This window comes from Eptatretus burgeri, chromosome 3 (genome assembly GCF_056783735.1).
Source record: "Eptatretus burgeri isolate ZD-2024b chromosome 3, Ebu_testis_v1, whole genome shotgun sequence".
Lineage (NCBI taxonomy): Eukaryota > Metazoa > Chordata > Myxini > Myxiniformes > Myxinidae > Eptatretus > Eptatretus burgeri.
In genome coordinates, this window is record NC_140963.1 from 105,759,477 (window position 1) to 105,783,476 (window position 24,000).

General features: G+C 44.1%; 1 protein-coding gene across 8 annotated transcripts in view; it reads right to left on the reverse strand.

The window, feature by feature from the left end:
- Positions 1-24,000, reverse strand: part of LOC147030592 (E3 SUMO-protein ligase PIAS2-like) — a 174,449-nt gene that overhangs the window by 79,222 nt on the left and 71,227 nt on the right. For 6 of the 8 annotated variants that reach the window (XM_085874826.1, XM_085874821.1, XM_085874823.1 and 3 more), the window contains exons 2-6: positions 5,192-5,720; positions 3,032-3,142; positions 2,342-2,426; positions 2,165-2,215; positions 1,775-1,865 (exon numbers count right to left, since the gene is read on the reverse strand). In XM_085874826.1, the coding sequence (XP_085730952.1) occupies positions 1,775-1,865; positions 2,165-2,215; positions 2,342-2,426; positions 3,032-3,142; positions 5,192-5,720 (867 nt within the window). Of the gene's footprint in view, positions 1-1,774; positions 1,866-2,164; positions 2,216-2,341; positions 2,427-3,031; positions 3,143-5,191; positions 5,721-10,850; positions 11,444-24,000 lie in introns of those variants that run through there. The other 2 variants (XM_085874819.1, XM_085874822.1) reach the window with 2 other exon arrangements.

The following is a 24,000-nucleotide window of genomic DNA, read 5'->3' on the forward strand; positions in this document are numbered from 1 at the left end:
AAACAACGAGTTTGGGGCTAACTACACATGTACTTACAGAGATATCTCACCTACGAGACCTGAATGGTGATTTGCGAATTTCCTCAACCACAACAATATGTATCTGTGTGTGTGTGTCTGTCTGTCTGTATGCGACCGCCGTTTCTCGACGACCACCGGTCCGATCTGATTGAAACTTGACAGGAATGTTCCTGGAGACCGGCGGATGTGCCTTTTCAAGGTTTGATATTAATCAGACGAGCGGTTCCCAATTTACGGCCATTTATCTGTCAACCAATGACAAGACACGGTGCTATGACATCACGAATGACATCACAATTAATGTTTATTCATTTATTTTTGAACGATTGACGTCACAATTCTTCTTCTAATAATTTCTAGATTTTTTATGCGCATTTATAGATAAACACAATGCCCCAATCCAGTCGTTTACGAGAGCGAAGGAACGGCCTGTGCAGTTGTTTGAAAGTTGTTTGTTTTTTTTGCACATACGGCCACGCACGTACGGCCACACACGTACGGGCACGCGCGAGCGAAGAAACGGCCTGTGGTTGTTTCTGGCACGCGGTTTGAATGTTTGTTTGGTTTTTTTTGCACGTACGGCCACACACGTATGGGCACGCACCTACGGGCGTGCACTAGTGTATATAAATATATGAGTTAAGATAAACATAAGTGTAAAGATAAATTGAATTTCACGGGATACCGCCACCTTTTTTACTGGTATATAAATGATAGAACCAAGCAATAATCAAACCAAAGAGTGGAGAAAATCACAACCTTGGAGTTTAAATGGAAAACATTAATAGTGTGAGAAATATCAATTCAATATTATTGAAGAAATAATGAAAACAAAAGCAGATAAAACAAATAAACGAATAAATTTAATTACAAATGAATTAAAGGGTGCAAGGAAAAGAAATACCTTTGAATGGACAGAAAACTTTGATGGTCATCAAGAAATCAATGGAAAAATAATCTACAATAATCTTAAAATGATATGTCGATCAGGAGTTGCTCAGACAAGACAAGAGCGTGAAGAAAGGTTTATCATATCATCTCTGCTCAACAAAGATACTTAAACCAAGAACCAAGTTCCAACTTATTCTTTGTTGATATACTCGTTGGTGATGAGTGTTGTAAAAAAAATTAAGTTATTTCCTAAAATAGATCATAAATCAAATATTCGTTAGTTCACTGTATGAGTATTGTGAAAAAAATAATCTTGATACTGAATTGTAAATTTGGTGTATCATGAAAAAGATAAAATTTATTCTTCTGTGAAAAAAATAACATCAGTAGTTCATTAAGAATTAGTTGAGAGAGGGAGAAATAGGAAGAAAATATTGGATATTTTGGGTGTCGGTCAAAAAGTTTTTCACTTTCTCTCTTTCGCTTCAATGTAAATTTTGGCTTGTCCTAGAATCCCCATTTCTCTACTACTCGCATCATGCTCTACCTGTCCTTGGCATCCAGATATGCGTTGCTGACAAATATGTAAGGGCTGTAAGCTAAAATGGCAGATTGCCTGGAGAGGCCAGGCACTTTTTATTAAAAAAAAAAAAGAACAACAACAAAAAAACTTTATTCAGGGTAATCTAGGTATTCTCAGGGGGTAGGTTGCAGCATCAGAAAGTCCAGGACGATTTTATTTTTTTTAAAGGGGCAAGGAACATTCAAAGAGGCATTCAGTGGAGCACCCTCTGGTTCATTTTAGCAAGTGGTCTGGTATAGTATATGAATGCCAGGTCCATATCAACACAAAGCAACTCACAGGCAGTGGGCAGAATTTCCCATTCACTTTAATAGTCAGGTTTGGTGGGTGATGATCGACTTGAGCGCAGCTCGTCTCTGACAGACAAAACCTGGGAGGAATTTAAATAAATATGGTTATAAAAAAGGGTAAAAATTGACCTATTGATGATAAAATATTAAAAAAACAAACAAAAAAAAAAACCAGTCAATCGCAAGTAACTTGTAGAATACAATAGCAAAGTTGGCATGAGAGGCACTCACAGATAATGACATGGTGTACACGAGCCATCCACCAATGGAAGCGAGACCAACTTGTAAAATCGCATGGCCTCAACTCTAGGAGTTTGCAGATACTCTATTTTTTATTGATATACTTATTGTCATTACAAGTCAACCAATGACAGCTCACCTCAAATGTACAAATGAGAGACAGTCTGGTCTGGAACAAGGCATTAGATCCCTTGAAAAGAACAAATTCGAAATCAGGACTTTCTCAACATAAAGCTGGGACATTGTTGTGCACACAATTGCCAAGGTTAGTAACTATAGAAAACACCACACAGCAGGAGGGTAACATCAAACATACCGAGCATAAATGATCTGTGAAACTTGTTGGGGAGTCAGGATAAATGCAAGCGAAGCTTCCTGAACCTGCTGGTTTTTCTTCGAATCTGCAGCAACGGCATCAATGCCAAATAAGCAGTAAATAAATGAATGGTGCATGCACACACCAACTTTTTCGCATGTTTGGAGCACATATGCACACAGACAAAGGCTGCCTGGCTTCATAAAGGCCCTCAATGATGTAGAGAGAAGAGATAATGAAAAAAAAAAAGGAAACTTAAGAGCACACCACCATAGTGAATGGAAAAGTTCAAGCAAAATGCCAATTGTTTTATGATGATGTACTGGAGAGATTAAACAACAGCAAGAATTGCTTTGCAATGCATGTCCTCTACTGATGTGATATTTTTAAGTCCAAAAAGAGAATAACTGAAAAATTGACGAAATGCCATGAAACTCAAACTTGTTCTGTAACATCATAATAGAGCATGTAACCAAGTTTCAGTTGAATATGTTAAAGGGTGTGGGGGGGGGGAAGTTTGAAAAACCACAGGTGGGATGGATGGACAGCTGGTGCACAAAAATACAATGTTGGTGCAAATAATCACAAAAATTGAAGGAATGGAAGAAGTGGAGAGAGGCATTTAGGGGAATTGCAGAAGTTTTGTGTGGAAGGACATCAGGAAAGGGTGCATCATCTAGGGATAGAAACCAGGTATGGTGGACGGAGGAAGTAGTGAAGATGGTTGGTGAGAAGAAGGCTTGGAAGAGGATTGAGAAGATCGAGGATAGAGGGAGACAACTGAATGAATGGTTGCTGAACCTGTATGGGCAAAATAACAAAGCAGCAAGGAGAGCCATGAATAAGGCAAAGAATGATATGGAAAGTGTACAAGTTGTAAGAGGATAGTGGGAAGAAGATTATATATAATTTGGCTCAAGACAGGGATGAGGATAGTAAGGATACGAAAGGGAGGGGTGGTAATAAGGAAGAGCAACAGAGGTTTAGAAAGGGTCGGGGGATGGCAGATGTATGTTTGTACTGAGACAACTGGTGGAGAAGAGGTTGGAGGTGAAAGGTGAAAAGGGATTGGGATTGGGATTTGTAAACCTGGAGAAAGCCTACGACACCATCTCGAGAGATGGTGATGGCGCCACTGAGATGGATGGCAGTGCCAGAGAAGAATTTTAGTTGGTGTAAGGGATGTATTAAGGGAACAAAGGGAATAGTTTAGGTTGGTCCTAGGATGTGCAAGAAAACTTGATGGAGAGATTAATAAGAAGCAAGCTGAAGTGGGCTTGACAATTGGTGCAGATGGGGGAAGAGGGAATGGCAAAGAGCGGATAGGTTGAGGGAGTAAGGTAGGAGGAAAAGAGGTAGACAACGGTTGAGATGGGAAGATTGTGTGACGAGGGATATCAATCAGGTGGGGGTAGTTGGAGAGTGGAGAGAGTTGGCTGGGGACAGAGGGAAGTGGAGGAGTATCATGGTCAAGGCATGTTAGAAGATTGGTACCTTTGGACCTCACCCCTTATAAAGGGAAGAGAAAGAGAAGATAATGCATGCGACATCAATATTTTTGGGCTGCCAGAAGCTCCACATCTTGGCTGAAAAATGGAGGGGGTAACCATTTTCATGTTCATTTGTTTTTCAAGACTACATGAGGAAAATGCCTGGTGTTGGCTTAATGGTTAGGGTGGCGGGCTTGGGATCCTAGGGTCCTGAGTTCAAATCCCGCTCAGCTGTAGAATTAAACCAGGTGGGGTTAACTCGGCCTGTCATCCTTCCGAGGTCGGTAAAATGAGTGCCAGCATGCTGGTATCTTCTGTCAGAGTGGTGACCCATCCAGGATTGTGGCCAATAGCCAAGGAGACTGCTTAGGCAGCACCAACACTCTGCAGAGTATGGTCCCAATGGATGGATGGATGGATGGGGGTAAAGTGTTCCATGAATATTGGTATCTCCCACGATGAGGCTGAGTCTTTGGGTCTCTCACTCTCTAAACGCAGACAGGTCGTTGGTCTTTCCGTCTTCTACAGTCTCCTCTCCAGCCTCGCTCTCCCTGCTCTGAGACATGTCCCCCCCCCCCCATATTTCGGCAGGGCGCTCAAAGTCCGCCAGCAACCCCCATCTGGTAAAACTACCCAAATCAAGAATCACTGCTCACCTTCACTCTTTTTTCCCACTTCTGTAGCAAACTCCCACACTCTTTCACTCTTCCCTCCAGGTTTTCCAAAGAGCTGTTCACCACCATCTCTTATCTTTCCCCCATTGAAAACCATTATCTTTTCTACCCCCGCTAATCCACCCCAAACTCACCTCATTCAAATTTTCCCTGCTTTCCTTCCTGAAAGTCCCTGCAGTGTCCATCTTGTTTACCCTGTGTATCCCACCCCATCCCTCTCCTTTCCACAGATCTCCTCATGTCTCTGTTCGACACTGCTTTTTCCTTCCCTCTCCCAGTCCTCTTGTCTCCTGCCCCTCTTGTTGTACATTCTGTGTGTTCGCTCTCATATGAGCCTTGACATTGTATACAAAAAAACAAACTACAAAATAAACTGGTTGTTGAAGAATCACCTTTTCAAAACAAAGGAAATACTTGGCTTTGTAGTTCCTCACTAACACCTCACCCTGGTCTTCAACTGGGGTACGAGCCAATGCTTCCCCTGTATTGATAATATTCTGAACAGAAGAATTTAAAAAAATTTTTTTTTAACTATGACATCAAACACCATGCAGAGCAAGAGAAATTATAGAGAAAATTTTCAGGACAACCTATACAGCACCCGCCAATGACCAGTACACTGAATCAATCCTTAATAGAAGTTGCATGGATTTTACACACAATTGGTATGGAGTAGCACAACTTACCAAGGCTGGTAGGCTGAACTATTTCATTAACAATGTCATAAAATGGAAGATTGACAAGGGTCACAACAGGTGGTGCCACTTGAGGCAACAGTGGCTGCCTGCTCAGCTCATCATCTTGCATGGAGCTTTTGAGGTTCAAAGGAAGTTTGCTCTGAGATACAGGCTCAGCTTCAAGTTCACAAACTGACTGAAAACTATCAGAAATGCGATGTGATGGCGACGTCTGCTGTTGATTGCTGGACTGGTGAAGCCGAGTAGGTGAGAGCGGTGGGTCAGAGCCACTGACAGCTCCAGCGTTCAGAGGCGACGAAGAAGACAGTGCAGACGAAACATCTATGGCAGTCAGCATGTTTCTGGGGTAGCGATGCCGGTGGAGCTCACGTATTTTAAAATGAATCGCGGGAGTGCAGCCCATTTCAAGCGCTTGTAGAACGGCTGTCTGGAGTGCTCGTTTGCGCCCAGTCCGGCTTTGTCCCATGAAGCCCAGGAGTACTTGCAGTTCTGTTATGCGAAATGTCATAACCATATGCTGGGACATTGGAGATGGCAGATGAAGACAAGAGGATGGGAATGTGGGAGAAAAAAAAGGGTATCAATAATATTGCAGAAATCATCACACAAAGTTTAAGCACTTAGTGTTTTTTGTTTGTTCTTGGTACCATAACATTTGCAATCAAATGAAAAAATAAAAATAAAGCAGCAAATTTTGCTTTGATGGAACACTAAACTCAACAAATCAGTTACAATGCAACCATCTGACCACACAAATAAATTCCAGAACCTGTTGACTATAAAAATAAAGGGTAAAAAAAAAATGTGAATAACAACTTTTGCCTCAGCAAAGAACAGCAGGTAAAACAAAACTCAAAACTAAGGTAAGCAATTGTAACTCATGGGGTACTGGTGGAAGAAAGGTCAACCAGCAAGATGTGTACTATAGAACTACATATTATTACCATGAGCAACATCCTTACAATGGGAGAAAATGAAAATTGGATGTACGAACTTTTGCCTTAAAGAAATAAGAAAGTTAAGGTAAAATAAAAACAAATAAACCTAGAAGGGCACTTGGTAGAGCGCATACCTCCGCCAGTGTGGACCCATTGAGGAATAGCACCGGGAGAGTGGTTAGTGATGAAAGTGAGATGGCAGGCTTATTAAACAGGTATTTTTCTTCAACTTTTACACAAGAACAGTCAGGAGAATTGCCAATAGCTGAGAGTATCTATTCTGAGAGGTGAGGAAGGGCTTTTACAGAAGATCCAGGTTGGAGTGAAGGAAGTAAAGGAACAGCGAGGTAATCTAAGAGTAGATAATATCCAGATAATATCCAACTGAGAGTGTTGAGAGAGGTGGCTGAGCTGGTAAATGAGATGTTAACGGATATTTTCAACAGCTCACTGGAGTCAGGACAGATACTGGAGGATTGGAGAGTAGCAAATGTAACACCATCATTTAAGAAAGGATCCAGAGAAGAATTGGGAAACTACAGACCTGTTAGTTTAACTTCAGTTGTGGAGAAGGTGTTGGAGACATTAAAGGTCCCATGACACTCAAAAGTTACTGGTTATTTATATATTAACTTGACCTTCCTAGTGAAGAAATCACCCATGTTTCTTTTTTAAAATCAACAATGGGATAATTAGACCAATATTTCGAACATTTGTAGTGCTTTTCACAACTTGCTATGCCCCGCCCCTCAAAAAAGTTGAGTTCAGCGAACCGCAGGTCACGTGACCGTTGACGTCATCTCCAGAACGCGACTCGCACAGAGTGGATTGATTAGACGTCGTGTGCCATGTAAAGTACGTACAAATGCATTGTGCACATGTGTTTGCTATCCCACTGATCGTCTTAATTCCTGTGATTGTTTCGCGGAAAAGAAATTCTGCTTCTGAGCCGTTTATGCACTACAATCACATGGAAATTATTTATCCCTTTACTACCTTGTCGTAGTCGTGTACAAATCCAATACATGTATGCACAATAAAGGGCGATACCATGTCCACAAAATATAAAATGTGACGGTTGAACCTTTCCATTAAAGAAGAAACTTACAGGGAGATACAAGTAAAATACTAAAGATTAATATTGCATCATTTCAAGGCGCAGAGATCATTTTAAAATCAAACAATGTGAAAAACCTGCACCCACATTTTGCAGCTTATTGAATTGTTCGTTGAAACCAGCCTGCTGGGATAGGTACGATTTCACATACATGCAAGCCAGGTATGGCTGGACTCGACATACATGGGTTTATTCTAAAGTGAATGTACTGCTTCCATTGGCTTGCTATTCATTAACATTTAGCCAAAATGCTGTAATAAATGAACAGGGAAAAAATATGTTGGCACAACTATGAAAGACAAATTTATCTGTCCTATTACACGGCCTCATAGCCTCGGGACTCTTACGCATTGACTTATACATTGTGTGCATGCTAATACAAGTTACTTGTCAACTCTAGTCTTGACTAGTCCGATAAATCCGTCGTCCGTCCGACTAGTCCGATAAATCTGACGTGCTGTAGCTTTCTTATATTATTCTCTTTTCTTCATTGTTTTCTACTGGCGCAACATGATGACAGTAGGAATAAAATAAATAAAAATGCAACAGAACGTCAGATTTATCGGACTACTCTAGACAATTGTGTCGCAAGGTGTGTTCTGCACAGAAGTTTTCATCGTATCCTGAGAGCGAGATTGCTTTGTTTTATGCGTGGAGAGAACCTTCGTTTTATGCGTGGAGAGTTTAACACTGTGCGTGTTGGAGAATTAAAAAGGCCATTGCTGCTGTAGAAGTACATTTGGACCGACAGGACCCCCGTAACCATCCGCTCGGGTTACGCACGGGTCGAGCACGGTGACGACTCGTCCCGTTCAAGCCCCGTCGAGGGTGTGAATACTCGGTAGTTCGCCACGCGGGCCTCTAGGTATTTTGAAGTTTGGCAAATACCCCTGTGCCCACGCAGTTGATTTATTGACGATTCACGGTCCTGTAAGGGACCCGTACCCTCGGAGTTATCCGAGGGTAACGATCTGAATTCCGGGTGTTCAGTGGAGCCGACTCTGCTGCTCCACCTAGCGGTCGTGCTCGTCGCCGATACCCGGCACCACAACAATAGGACCAGGGGCCATAGCCAGAGATTAAAGAAGAGGAGAGTTAAGACGGAAGTAAGGCAGGAGACTTTCACTCAGAGTAGTTAATGCATGGAATGGTCTCCCTGGAAAGGTAGTGGCAGCAGAAAAAGTAGATAAGTTTAAATTAGAATTAGATAGGTACCTGGAACTTATGGAGATGGAGGGGTATGGGGATGTTGATAAGACTTTTCGGTCATTTGAATATTGATGGGTGATTGTGTACAGAGTGCTGTTGGTGAGGGTCTTGTTAAGGGGGAGTTGTGTGGTTGATGTGTTTTTAACCAAGCCCATGCCCCCTCTCCGAGGGGAAGAAAAGAAAAATAATTATAATAAATAAAAAAACTACAAAAACAAACAAACAAACAAAAAAAAAACCAATGTCACCCCCAGGGTGACCAGTATCTTGCCAAAATGTGAACATGAGTGACTTGTTTATTCAATTAAAGTAACAAAAAATAAGGGTTTCGTCGACCTTGATGCTTGACCTTTTTGTGACCTTGACCTTTATATTTTCGTACGGTTAATGGTATCTCTCCAGAACCGTTGTACATGAAATATCAAGAGATTTTGATGAGAACTGAGGAAATAAAATTTTCATGAAAAATCTGTTTTTTCGTCATGACGTCATTTGATGACGTCATTTGATGACGTCATAGCGTCAAACTTTTGACAGATCTGGAAAGCACTTATCAAGCGCTTTCATATGAGGTATTACTCGATATGGTATCTAAGATTTCAAAATTTGACCTTGGGGTCAAAAACTTTCAACCTCCAGCGCTAACCATGAAGGTCAAGGCCGATCGCCACCAAAAATTAATCAGCTAAGCGCCAGACCATGAACTATATTCCCATGAAGTTTGAAGACGATCCGATCAAAATTACTCAAAAAATAAGGGTTTCGTCGACTCCCCTGATTTGCGACAAAGTGACCTTGACCTTTGACCTTGAAAATTTTATGCGCTGAAAGGGACCTCTATAGGACTCCGATATGCGAAGTTACAAAAATTTCCAATGATAACTGTGCTCTGCAGAGTGATCGATACGTGATTACAGACAAAAAAAAAAAACATACAAGCTGACTAACATATCTTGCAAAAAAAAAAAAAAAAAAAATAAAAAAAAACTTCGTTTTGGCAAGATAAATATACCCCCCAAAATTTTTTTTTCATTAATTAAAATGATCTTGGGTTGGTGTGGTGTTCGCGCAGGCATGATGGGCTGAATGGCCTCCACCTGTGTTGGATTTCCTTGTTGTCCTTGTAATGCCTGATCCACGAGAACATATTGGGCCTAATCAATACATTTTTGAAATATCAGGCTATGTATAGTTTTTGGCCCAATCTCTCAATGGTGAAGAATCACTTGAGAAATTAAATCATTCTCACATCCAGATCCGGATTCGGATCTTCAGCAAAATAGAATCAATTATTACTTGTCACACATCCAACATGTCCACCTAGTTTCCGTTCACAATCTTTTGAGATATCACACTATATATTGTTTTTGGCCCCATGTCTCAATGAAGAATCACTTTTAAAATTCAAGTAGTCGGATCTGGATCCGGATATTCACTAAAATCTAATCAGTTCGTCCTCGTCACACACCAAACCTGTCCACACAATTTCATCCAAATCCCTCCATAACCTTTTGAGATATCCTGTACACAGACAAACAGACAGAAAGGGGTGAAAACATAACCTCCTTCACCTCCGGTGGCAGAGGTAACTAAAACGACACTCTGTAGAAGGCATACCTCCGCCAGGCTGAACAGTTCATATTTTGTATCCCACAGATAGGCCATATCTGGAATCGGACCTGAACCGAAATTGAATCAATTTATCCTTGTCACCTACCCAACTCATTCACCAAGTTTTGTCATAAACCGTCCACAACTTTTTGAGATATCCTCCACACAAACCAGCATACAAACAAACAGAGAAACACAAGGGTGAAAACATATCCTCTGTCCACCTTCGGGGGATGGAGGTAATGAATGAGGATACAAAAGGATTTTTGTTCACCAATATGTCAAGAATCTTGGAGTGTTACTTTTTTCTTTTACAATTCAAAGGTTGAACATCAATAACATTTTAACAAGTTATTTTGGCAACTACAAAATTGCAGGGAAAAAGTTAAATAAAAACGTGTGTGTGTATCGTTGGTTGTTATCCCCAAATGCCAGTTTCAGAAGGTGGAACAAAGTCCTCCCAAAGTGAGAAGTAACCACCTCTGTTTTGCTGATGGATGTCAATTCAGGGACTAAGATGTGAGGTTTTGGTGTGTGTGTGTGTGTGTGTGTGTGTGTGTGTGTGTGTGTGTGTGTGTGTGTGTGTGTGTGTGTGTGTGTGTGTGTGTGTGTGTGTGTGTGTGTGTGTGTGTGTGTGTATGTGTATATGTCGACACGTATGTAGGTATATATGTATACATGCATATTTACGTATTATCTACAAGGATATAAGATAACATCCATCACTTTGACTCTGGAAATACCGATCTTTGTGCAATTGCGAAAAAAACACCTGAAGTGAAAGACATGAAAGAATCGTTTCTACAGCCTCACAGTCTTCATAGTACTGACGATTTCCCAGGTCAATCGCAGCACAAACACCTCTATGTTGGGGCGCATCATCATCATGAACTGCTTCTCGTAGTGATGATAGCAAAGCAGCACGGGCAGCTCTATGTTGGGCTGCATTGGCGTCGCGAACTGCTTGTCGTCGTGATGGTGGCCAAGCAGCACGGGCAGCTCTATGTTGGGCTGCATTGGTGTCACGAACCATTTGTAGTTGGGATGGTGACATAGCAGCACGAGCAGCTCGAAGTCGGGCTGCATTGGCGTCACGAACTGCTTGTTGTTGCGATGGTGACATAGCAGCACGGGTAGCTCTAAGTCGGGCCGCATTGGCATCACGAACAGCTTGTCGTTGTGATGGTGACATAGCAGCACGGCGCCGTTGCTGACGTCGTCTTGCTGCTTCACGACGGCGCTGCTCGATTAATCCATCAATTCTGTTTGATTTATGCATTTTATAATTACAGCTTGGAGAGTTTGCACTTCGTCGCTCATACGTGACCCTCGCTATGCAGATCATCTAGCAGGGACTCCCCGTTGCTTCGCTGATGGATTTAATCAAAAGACAGCATTTTGCACTTCACAAACATATTGCATGTCCGTCTTTGTGTCTCAATGTCAATGTAAAATGCAGTGAAACGTGTGAAAAAAAGGATCTTATACAACACGTAATAGTAGTAGTAGTAGTTGTTGTTGTTGGTGCAGTCATGGCTGTGGTGGTTGTTGTTGTTTGTATGCTCATTGCATGTACAGTACATATATATATATATATATATATATATATATATATATATATATATATATATATATATATATATATATATATATATTTTTTTTTTTTTCTATTACTTCGAGAAGTGTGATGAGATAGAATTTTGATGTGCTCCTTCCATGTCCATCTAGCTATATTCAAAAGGATTTATAGTGGTTGAGAACAACAAAAATGGTGCCGTTGGAACCACTACATTAAGCTCCAAGTCCAGTTAAAAAGGCAAGTGGTACTCAGGGTTGAACAAACAAGACGTGTTACAACTTCAAAACTTTTGTTCCAAGGAAATGTATGATTAGCTTCCCAATAATACCAATTCTTATTATTTGACGATAGCAGGAACTCACCAGAATAAAGCATGATATGTGTGCATCTGCATGTGTGCACACGTGTATGCGTGCATATACATGGTTGAACTACATAGGGTAAAGTATTCTATGAAGTGTACGTGTATGTGTGTGTATGTTTGCGTGTGTACATGTATACAGATCATAACAGTATTCTTGGTGTCATTTTTAAATTCTTTGTTCCACAGTACTTGCAATTAAAAAAAAAAATATATATATATATATATATATATATATATATATATATATATATATATATATATATATATATATATATATATATATATATATATATATCGGAACCGCATGCATCCAACAGATAGTGGTCCCAAGACAGTTATTCCATTAATGTACGTGAAGATAGTGCCTTCCCTTTTGTCTAGCGGGAGAACAGGGGCTTGCGTTGCGATTATCTCATAGCTAGGTTTGCTTACATCATTTCTTCTTCATTTCATGTCGAACGTCATTTCTACTCTTCTTTTCTGATTATTCCTGAGGTAAATCTGAGCCACGTGTGCCATGCGCTGTGAGATGGGTCCTCAGCAAAGGCCAAACAGGCACTACACCCACAACTCTCCGTACAAAACACAGCCTGCCAAACGCACTCGCAGTGGTAATTTCCACCCGATGGTGTTTTCCACAACACAGGAAACACACCCAGCACGACGCCCACACTGCACAGAACGCACACCGAGGCCGATAATAGAAATACAACACCCCGCTACGTTGTGCATGATACGGGCAGCACATACTTTTCAACCCATTGCTGGACGACTTGTATCTATCGGGTTTCGTCCCGCACACACGATAGCAGAATCATCCGGGTGCTGGCCACGTGCGTAATGGCGGATCCACATGCACTGCCTGGAATGTGCTCGAAAGTAGACCCGTGTGCCGCTCGCAACTCTGTTATCGTACAGAGCCAGGCACGAATGGACACATATTACGGTCTGTGCATGCGTTCGCCATAACATCGTACCTACCGTCCTCGCGGACGCAAACGTCCCCTCGCCTCTATGGCCGGCGAAACTGCGATCAGGCGGGGGCATGTTGTACAGCTTGGGTCAAGTTGGCGTATACGGAGCAGGTGCATTGACCAGCGCTGGTCGGGGGCGCCCGAGTGGGCGTGCGAGACCAACGCTGCCCTTGGCCGGTCATCAGGGCACGGCCGGAGGTTCTTGCAAGACGATTCATGGCGCGGAGTTCGTGTGGGCGATTCGTGTCATGTCGTGGGGTCGGAGCGAGACGGTCCCACAGCTCGGGGTCACCTTGCCGGAAATGGTGTTGCAGTTTCCGGCCATCGCAGCCGGGCCGCGCAGAGGGTCGGGGCCAGAGCGCCCGATTCGGGTGACGACACCGAGTTTCGGGGTGGCCCCCCACCCCGCACTGTGGGGCCTATAAAGGTCCGAGCGGACTCCTCATTCTCTCTCTGCTGCTGCCCTGCCTCGTCTTTCGCTCAACCTGGACCTCGACTCCGCCTTCTGTCGGCATCACTGGGCTCCTCCTCCTCCTCTTCTCCACCCTCCCAACTCAAGCCCCTCCCTCACGCCCACAGTCTCGACGTGAGCTGCCCGAATCAGGAGACGACGTGCCAGCTACCAGGGGGGTACCGCACCACGGAGCATTCCCCCCAAACGTATTGGTGGCGTGTTCGGGTACCATGTATCATTTATACAAATGTACCGAGAGATCATAGCCTCAACTCCTCTCCTGTCTTGCCTCAATCCCTCTTCATCGGGTTTTCTGTGTCTGTGTGTGTGCGTGTCCTGGCGCCTGTCTATGTAAGTAAGCCTGCAGAAGATTGTTATTATTATTTTTGGGTTAGGTCTGCTCTGTGTCCGCTTTTATAAGTTGCTCGTTATTTGCTGCACCACATCTCTCTCGCCTATTTCTGCGCAACACACCCCAATAAATCTTGATTGCACCACAAACCTTTCCTCGCCCATTGTTAAAAAATTACTATTAGAAATGTTCTCTGCTCGTTTTTGTCTTTTCTTCCATTGATCCAGCATGGTCCGATTCCTAGCTTAGCCGGGACTTTATACCCAACAATCCGTTCCTTTTAGGGTAATTCCAGCATAACGGACGAAACATTGAGACAAAAATTGCATCACTAATGTTGAAATTTTGAAAAGGTTGGCCATATTACAGAGTTTCTTTATTACATATCGTAATTAGTCTCTATGGCTTTCTGATATTGGTACAAACCCCACTGTGTAGTTTACTACTAAAGCAAAAAAATCAAGATTTAAGAGGCGTAACAGACGTAAAGGCCCGGTCACACCTTGACGTTTTAGCCAACTTATGCCGATTTTTTAATTTTTTTTCTAAAACGCTGGCACATGTTGAATACGTTATGGGTAAGTTTTGATAACATTGAGAGCACGCTGAAAAACACTGCCATACGTCGTTGTACGTTGGCTTTAAACGTTGTACTTTTTGGTTGTCCTCAAATTTTTTAATGCTTGAAATTTCACGACGTATGCTGGCGTATGACTCACACGTTCCGCTACGCTGGCCACAAGTTGTATGCACGGTCTGCGATCGTTGACAGATGTCAACACATACTACTTGTAAGTTAATCATAAGTTGAGACACGCCGAGGTAATGTTTAGCGTACCCGAAACTTATTTCTAACCTATGATTAACGTGTTGTTGGCACGTTACGCGATCGTTGCCACACATCGACAGACGTTACTTTTAAGTTACTCATAGGCTGAAAGACGTCGGTATAATGGATCGTCCTTGCGTCATCGTCCACGGCCACGGCCAGGACACTTATTTGCAGCATTCTTCAAACTTTTCTTCAGCACGACGAGGATGTTCACACTTCGATGTCGAGCTTGGCTATGATTCCAATTGTCCATCGGCAGCGTCCATTTAAAATAGTCGAGTTTGAGCGTTTTAACACGTTCAGAAGAAACGCTTCAAATTTCCAAACCCCAGCGTCAAAAAACAAAGGCGAGTGACAGCAATTTAAATCGTTCATTGTAAACAATGAAAATAGTTGAGTGGTACCGTTTAAAAGTCGTTGAGTGTAAAAAAAATCCAATTGTTGAGTGCAAGCGTCTACTTTCAATAATGGGGTTTGAGCGATTTAGCACGTTCAATAAAAACGATTAAAATTTCCGAGCGCCAGCGTCAAAAAACAAAGGCGAGTGACAGCAATTTAAATCGTTCATTGTAAACAATGAAAATAGCTGAGTGGTACCGTTTAAAAGTCGTTGAGTGTAAAAAAATCCAATTGTTGAGTGCAAGCGTCTACTTTCAATAGTGGAGATTCAGCCATTTAAATCGTTGAGTTTATCATTTAAATCGTTAAATCGTTAAACGCAAGGACGATCCATCATAACCCACACCCTCCCCCTCACACTCACCTACTATTGCCAACATGAACAAACTACTACTAATACTGATACTGATACTGTTACTGCTGACATGGACATCGACTCAAAAAGGACTCGAAAACACTGTTGGGTTCCCCTTTTATGAGCAGCATTTTTATATACCAATTCCCAAAACCGCTGGGAACACGTCTTTATATGCCAGTTGTAAGCTAGAAACACGTTAATTTTTTTTTTTTGTCGACCGGAAGACGTCATTGGAATACGTCTACATACGTCGATGTGTGTTGGGACTACGTAAAGAATTGGTTCAAAGCACGTCAAACATAAGTCAGAAATAAGCTTCGCGTAAAAAAAGACATCACCGCGACGTGTTTCGACTTATGAGTAGCTTATAAGTAGCCTTTCTGGACGTGTGTAAGCGTCCACATATCGTGTGTACAACTTATCCCCATCGCATGCGGAACGTGTGTCATACGCCGAGTACGTTGTAAAATTTTGAACATGTTTAAAATTTCTTGACGTACTCTACTTACTACGACGTATGATAGCGTACTTTAGCGTTGTACTCACGTATACCAAACTTACTCATACCGTATTTGACGTGCTCCAACGTTTTAGACACATTTTTCTTAGGTCGGCATACGCTGGCAAGATCGCCAAGGTGTGACCGCGATATTGTCACTTCCATTTCTACGGCAGTTATGATTCGAATCGTTGTGCGTCAGCCTTTCGATAGGCTACGTCACGACATCGTCGGCGATGCGTGCAACGCGCTATGCCTAAGTTAGACTATCGTTGGGCATCGGTTGTGTAGGCCGACAACAGGTTCAGCATTCGTTGGTATAAGTTATTTATAACACAACGAAACGTTCTGTGTCCGTTACCAATGCGTTATACATAAGACCAAGTCGCTATGAATACGTCCGAATCTTTAAAAAAAAACATCAAAAGTTCAATGTAAGCCAGCGTTTTACATACATTTTAATACGTTGCCATCGCTGGCTAAAACGTCAAGGTGTGACCGGGCCTTAACATCGAAATGGACACAACGAAAACTGGCCATAGCACAATTCTTAAATCCTGCAAAATAACGAATTTGTAATATACCTTTCATTCACGGTAAGCAAACTAAGCATTAGTAGCATACTTTCTATATTGCAACGATACGATCTGTCTGTTGTTTGTTAAAATATTTTGAAAAGTTCACTGTAACGGACGTAACTCAGCAATGTAACGGATGTAACCCATGCAATCACATATTGGATCGTCAATGCTGGGGCGCATTTTATGATATCTATACAATCTCTTACATACATCAGTGAACATTTGGTTGTCTAACAGCTTGTATAAGCCTCATTGCTTGCATATGCCTCATCGATGTTGATCTATAGGCACAGAGAGAAATCGACCAAATATGTTGATGAGTCGTTACAGCCTGATCCTATATCAGTAATATTCATCAGCGAATACTACTTCGGATTAAAACATTCATCAAATAGCCATAATTTCGACAAAATGATAATAGACAGAATGACTTACCGTTGGAAGACGTTGAGGCAGTTATTTCAAGATGGCCGCCAAATCACGTGACATCATCCACGGAGTACATATCACATAAATTATGAAAATTCAGACCTAACTTAACACCGTCCAACAGAAATCCTTTTGAAAAATACATTTTCAAATTTTATGCTTCATGTCCATTATTACGTGGAATTACCCTTTAGCCAGTACGTTCTTGGCAGTGCCGCTCGGCTGCATCCGATCTGGTAAAGTAATCCAGTCCAGTAGAGTGATCCGGTTCGGACAAGGCGTACCGAGGGCGTGTTCCCTGGCAAGTAAATCACGTGGTTATTTTAGGTAACTGGATTAACTAAACGGAGGACCCTAAGTAACATGGTTGAGTTATTGGCGTCCACGGTCGGTTAAGCGACCCGCCGTGTGTCACGGTATTATCCGTGTGCGACAGCATACAATTCCAGGGAGTCTGGTGCGAGTCGAGATAGCTTCCCACACCTCGTGGTCTTCTCACCCGATCCCCGGCCCGCAACAATATATGAGGAGGAGTGATGTAAGCGGCATTTTTTAATGATACGATGATGATAGGCTAGGATGATAGGGTAAGGGTTAAAATAGTGCTATATGGCATTAACTCCAAAATGGCCGGTGTCCCTTACATCACTCCTCCTCGCGGCGCCATGCATGTATGTATGTATGTATGTATGTATGTATGTATGTATGTATGTATGTATGTATGTATGTATGTATGTATATATATATATATATATATATATATATATATATATATATATATATATATATATATATCGTTGCGGAAATGGCCCTTAGTGCGTTATTAAATATAGGATTAGCCCAGATGCCCCATTAAATGCATGTTTAGCCAGGTTGTTCGGTAAATGGACGTTACGTGTGTCAGGAGGTGTAGGAGGCATGTTCATTGTTCGTACAGTGGTGGTGTACCGAGAGGTTCTTCTTCTTCCTTTCCCTCTCCGTACGAGTCCCCGCCCAGCGCTCTGAGAGGGTGTGGCCTAGAGAAGCGAGCGGCGAAAAGGAAGGTGGGACTGAGAGCGCCGAAGTGTGGTGCGATCGGCTGTACAAGGGACGGCTGTGTCTGTTTGCAATTGGCTTTCATGAAGAGCAAGCCGAAAGAAAGGCAAGGAAGGAACTGCAAGAGGTCTGTCTGCGATTGGCTGGAGGAGAAACTGCTAGCATCAGTCGGCGATCTGCTGAGGGAGTAACTCGCGGTGCATGTGGTCGGCGATCTGCAAGAGAGGAATGGCCTGAACCTGAGGGTCGAGTCGGCGATCTGCCGAGGGAGTAACTGAGCCTGAGTGTCGAGTGAGGATTCGGCTGTGTAGAAAGGACTAGTGGGAGGCTGCAATCTGCTTCGAGAGGAACTGGCTGCTGTGCGACTCGGCGATTGACTTTATGAGGAGGTCATCGACAGGTTCAACCAGCGTCTAACCACAGAGCCTCTGTCCTTACTCATGGCATGGCCCGACATGTCTTGTGGTCCCATCGATCTGCCTGCGGAGCCCAACACCCCAATTTGGCCTCACCTGGTGAACAGGCCAGGCCCGGACTTGTATACTGGACCTTGTGAAAAGCCAGCTGGAGCATACCATAGATCTTTCGTCTTGTGCCGTCGACCTTACGGGGGCTGAACGCGCTGAGGCTGCATGCGTGGGCGGTGCGACAAAAGGAGGACGACACCGCCATTTTGTCACGCGGCGTGCACGAGCCGGGTGCTCAAATCCGTTGACATCAACTTGTCACGAGCCGCATTCGTGCCTTCGACACTTTTCCTCTCGTCCATGAAGCATCACCAAGTACTCTGTGTATTGTCTGCATGCTGTCCGTGTCTTGTCTGCATGTTGTCTAAGGTTTATCTCGCTAGGGTTCCCTTCCAAACCCGTAATCCGTCGCTCCCTAGTGAAGAACGGGTTATAGATTAATTATAACATTGTAGTGAATGCTTTGCTTGTGTTGTGTTCCCTGATGTGTCCCCAATAAATCTGGCTGAGTTATACGAGATTGGCCGCCGTGAATTTATTTGTGCCGCGCCGAGGAACGATCCGCTCGATTTGGATATAAAACCACAATCGTTACGGACTGGTAGACTCCGCTCGGTCTCTGACAAAACCAGTCTGTAACCGGGGTCTATTCCCCCAGCTGGCAAGGCACAGGTGTATTTTGGTATCGTGATCGAGGCGCGTAACCCGAGAATTGTGCCGAACCAGCCGGCATTATAACCCCGGAGACGGCGGTGCTGTTAAGTGACGCCGAATCTTCAACATTTGGCTGTCAAGAGTAGAGTGTGATTGACATCACTCGTCCGAATCCTTAACACTGGGGTCAAGAGTCGGGTGCGAATCCCGACACTGTTGAATCCATAACAAACAAACAAACAAACAAACAATATATATATATATATATATATATATATATATATATATATATATATATATATATATATATATATATATATATATATATATGCAGTATTTATCGCTGACCGACACTGTCGCTAACCGAGTTACTGTCGCTAATTGCTCACCGACACCGACACTGTCGCTAACCGGCAGTGAACGCTAATAACTCAACCGCGTGACCATTGGGTCCTCCCGTCTATGGGTTAACCAGGTTACCAAATTAATCACGCGATTTAATTACCAGAGAACATGCCCTCAGTACGCCTTGTCTGAACTGGATCACTTTTGCGGACCGGATGCAGCAGAGCCATACTGCCAAGGACGCACCGGCTAAGAGGAACGGATCGTTGGGAATAAAATCCCGACTAAGCTCGGATTCGGACCATGCTGGATCAATTAAAGAACAGACAAAAACGAGCTGGGAACATTTCTAAAAATAATAATGATTTATTTACAAGCAGGTAAGGAAAGTTATGTGGCACAATGAATAGTTTTATTGGTGTGAGTAATGTAAGGATAGAAAGAAGCGTGAGGTGCAACAATAATATAAGCAACTTACGAAAGCAGACACAGAGCAGACTTAACCCGAAATAATAATCTTCTGCAATCTTAACTTACGGGGACAGGCGCCAGGACACACACACACACACACACACACACACACACACACACACACACACACACACACACACACACACACACACACACACACACACACACACACACACACACACACACACACACACACACACACACACACACACACACAGTTAATGAAGAGAAAAAGGAGGAGAGGAGATGAGGCTAACGGTCTCTAAATACCTTGCATGATTGCCCGATCGCACCACCAATACGTTTTGGGGGGATGCTCCGCTGGGCGATACCTCCCTGACAGCTGGTGCGCCGTTTCTTGCTTCGTGGCAATTTGTGCAGCCAGCGTCGGTCCAGAGAATGAGACGCGACCGTCGGCCGTGAAGGGAGGGACTTGGGTGGAGAAGGCTGAGTCAAGAGCGAGTGGGCAGAGTGGTATACGGGACCAGGTGAGTTGGTAGAGTCAGCGATGTGTGGGCGGAGAAGGGCGGAGAAGTGGAGGCGGAGTAGCAGGTGATGACGGGCGGGTGAAGAAGGCGGGTGAAGAAGGCGGAGTCGCAGGCGAATGTGAGGAGAAGGTGGAGTAGAGATCCAGCACGTGAGAGGGATAGAGATAGAGATAGAGATAGAGATAGAGAGAGGACGACTTTGTGATCTGCCTTTTGTAAACACCGCGGTGCAGGGCGGGGTGGCCACCCCAAAGTGACGCGTCATCACCCGAATCGGGCACTCTGATTGGCCCTGGCCCTCGCGCGGCCCAGCTGCGATGGCCGGAAGCGGCTCCACTCCACTTCCGACAAGATGACCCCAAGCTGTGGAGTCGTCTCGCTCCGACCCCACGACATGATATGAATCGCCCCACACCGAACTCCGCGACATGAATTGCCTTGCACGAACTCCCGCGCCATGCCCCGACAGCCGGCCGGGGGTGACGTCAGCCCCGCATGGCCTCCCGGGCACCCCTAGCTAGCGCTGGTCAATGTGCCTGATGGGCCACACGGCCCGAGCTATACAGCACGCCCCTGCCTGATCGCGGCTTCGCCGGTTGGAGGGGCGAGAAGACGTCCCCATCCGTGGGAAACACCCATGGCTGCCAGCGAGGATCGACGGTAAGGTGTTGGGGTAAACCCATGCACAGACCAGAACAAGATGTGTGCCATTCGTGCCCTGCTCTGTACAATAATAAAGTGTCATGAGTGGCGCACGGGTCCGCCATGGAACACGTGGTCAGCGCTTGGGTTCACCCGATTCTGCTATCGTGTGCGCGGGACCAACCCCGATCTGTGTCAGGAATTGAGGGGAACGATCGGATATAATAATTAGATGGAGGTTTGGAATGAAAAAGAATATAGATACAAGTATCAGATGGAGAAATGGAGGGAAAAGAAGATGCCGAGATAATGAAATCCAGAAATGGGTTGAAAAGAACGTGCCGCCCGTATCTTGCACACTTGTGTCCTGTACAACGTGACGTGGTTGTTGTTTTTCTATTATCGGCCTCTGATGATGTAGTTATTGGCACCAAGCTGCCAGCCATGTTCTCGCCGATATTGGGTCATTTGCTTCTGTGTTGTGAAAAACAACATCCGTGCAGCCTCTTTAAGAGATATTCCTTCGTGTGCCTTTTCAATGCAACCAGCAATCTCATCCCAGATCATCGGAAGCCTGAGAGGATCATGTCCAGCTGCCGAGCATACTCTATGACTTGCCGCAGAAGTTATTTTGTGGGTATCGCTGTATCCTCGCAGCTGCGCTGCTGTTGTATCTTTCCCATCCCCCACGGCACATGCTGCACATGTTGGCCTCTGCGAGGACCCATTGCTTACAGTAAAGGGCGAGGCTGTGGTTTCCACAGGGAGGTGTCGGCCGGTCTAGTCTGCGTTGAAGACCTGTTCTGGGACATATCCCTTCTCCTTGATAGACTGTGCAAATTTAGCAGGGAAAGTTTCAGCTGCCTTGTAATTTGCTGAGCTCGCCTGTGAGTTTCACGTTGGAGAGACCATACCGCTATTTGAAGCAGCCAAACTATCCCCTGCTGACTTGGAATGGACTGGGGCCACTGGTACACACATCACTTGTGCTTGCAGCACCTCCTGCATCAATCAGATGCTTGTATACGTTTAGCCTTTTTGCGAATGAGAGGTTTGCTTAAAGGCACTTTTTTCTGGGCATGATCCTCCACTCACACGTTCAATGCCCTCACCATCGTTTTGATGTGGACGTTCCTGACCTGGAGAACCGCTTTGGTGCTGGGTCCTGCTCGGGCCACAACACTTTTGCGAATCACCTCATTTTTCTTGATGTAGCACACAGTAGACTCGCTCACTCCATGGTACCTGCCCACAGAAGCTGCACTCTCACCTTTCAATAGTCGGACAAGCAGCTCCACTTTATGGCTCAAGCTAATGACTTTTTTTTCCTGCCGTTTAGGAGCAGACACATCTGTACTCGCATGCTAAGGAACAATGATTGAAGAATATGCACAAAAGTCCACGAGCGAGAGGAATCACAGCAGGTCGAGGCAGAGGGATGAGAAAAAAGAATGAGACCCAGGGCATGCTGCACATAAGTAGTCATGCAGGAGTTGTGGGTAGCTGAAGGAGGGGTGGGTTATGTGACCATTGTTTGTGAGGGATGGTGGTGGGGGATGATTTGTGCACACATGCAACTGCTTTATGCTGGTTGGTGGGAGATGGTTTTCAAAAAAAATGTATGCACACGGCTTTTGTTTATATGTGGCTGGAGGTGGTTTAAGAACTGTTATGCACGTGGATGGTGGGAGGTAGTTATAGAACTGTTATGCGCACATTTTTTGTTTATGCGTGGCTAATGGGATATAGTTATTTGTGTCTGCGAAAACCGTGAATACACGAAGCACAGGCCGCGAATGTAGAAGCACGTCCCATTTTATCAACCGCGAATATGCAGGGTCCGCGAATGTCAGGGTTCCATGGTATATTGTTTTTGGCCCCATCTCTTCATGGTGAAGAATCACTTTTAAAAATTCTCAAATCTGGATCTGGATCTTCCCCAAAACGGAATCAATTCTTCCTTGTCACACACCCAACTTCTCCACCAAATTAGTCCACAACTTTTTCAGATATCTTGTTCACAAAGCCAGACGTGCAAATATAACCTCCATCCACCTTTGGTGGCAGAGTTAATGCATGAGAACAAATACACAAGGATATTTTGCTTATTAATCTCAAGAATCTTTTTATTATTATTTTTTTGTATACCATGCCAAGGCTCGTGTAAGAGCAAATACACAGAAACATATAACAACGCAGGAGACAAGAGGGGTGGAAGAGGTAAGCACAAAAATAGTGAACAAGGACAATAGGAGATCTGTGGAAGGGAGAGGGATGGGGGCACTGTACATGGGGTAAACAAGATGGTACTTCAGGCACTTTCAGGAAGGAAAACAGGGAATTTGAAGGAGGTGGGTTTGGGGTGGATTAACAGGGGGAGTGAAGATCAAGATTTTGTATGGGAAAAGACATGAGATGGTGGTGAACAGCTGTTGTGAAGACTTGGAGGGAGGAGTGGGATTGAAGAGAGTGTGGGAGTTTGTGTCAGAGGTGGGAAAAAAAAAAAGAGGAATGAAAGTGAAGGTGAGCAGTGATTTTTTATTTTGGCAGTTTCACCAGAAGGAGGTTTTTAGTAGACCTTGAGTGCCCTGAAGATATATAAGGGGGGGGGACAACGACAGATCACAGACAGAGCAGGGGGGCAAGGCCGGAGAGGAGACTGTATAAGACAGCAAGACCACCGACCTGCATTCCGTGAGAGAGTGAGAGACCCAAAGGCTCAGCTTCATTGTGGGAGATACCAATAATGACCCTAAAAGCCTTGTTTTCCACAGCATGAAGTTGAGCTAGGTGTGATGCAGGAACACCACCCCAGGGGTGGGCAGGGGGAGCAGTACTCCATCCGACTGTGGATGAAAGCTTTGTAAGTGGTTGGAAGCTCAGTTGTGCCAAGGAAGGACTTTGGACGACGAAGAATGCCCAGTCGGCGACTGGCTTTGGAGGCCAGCTTCAAGATGTGGCTTCTATCTATCTGCTTCTCACTATCTGCCACGATAAAA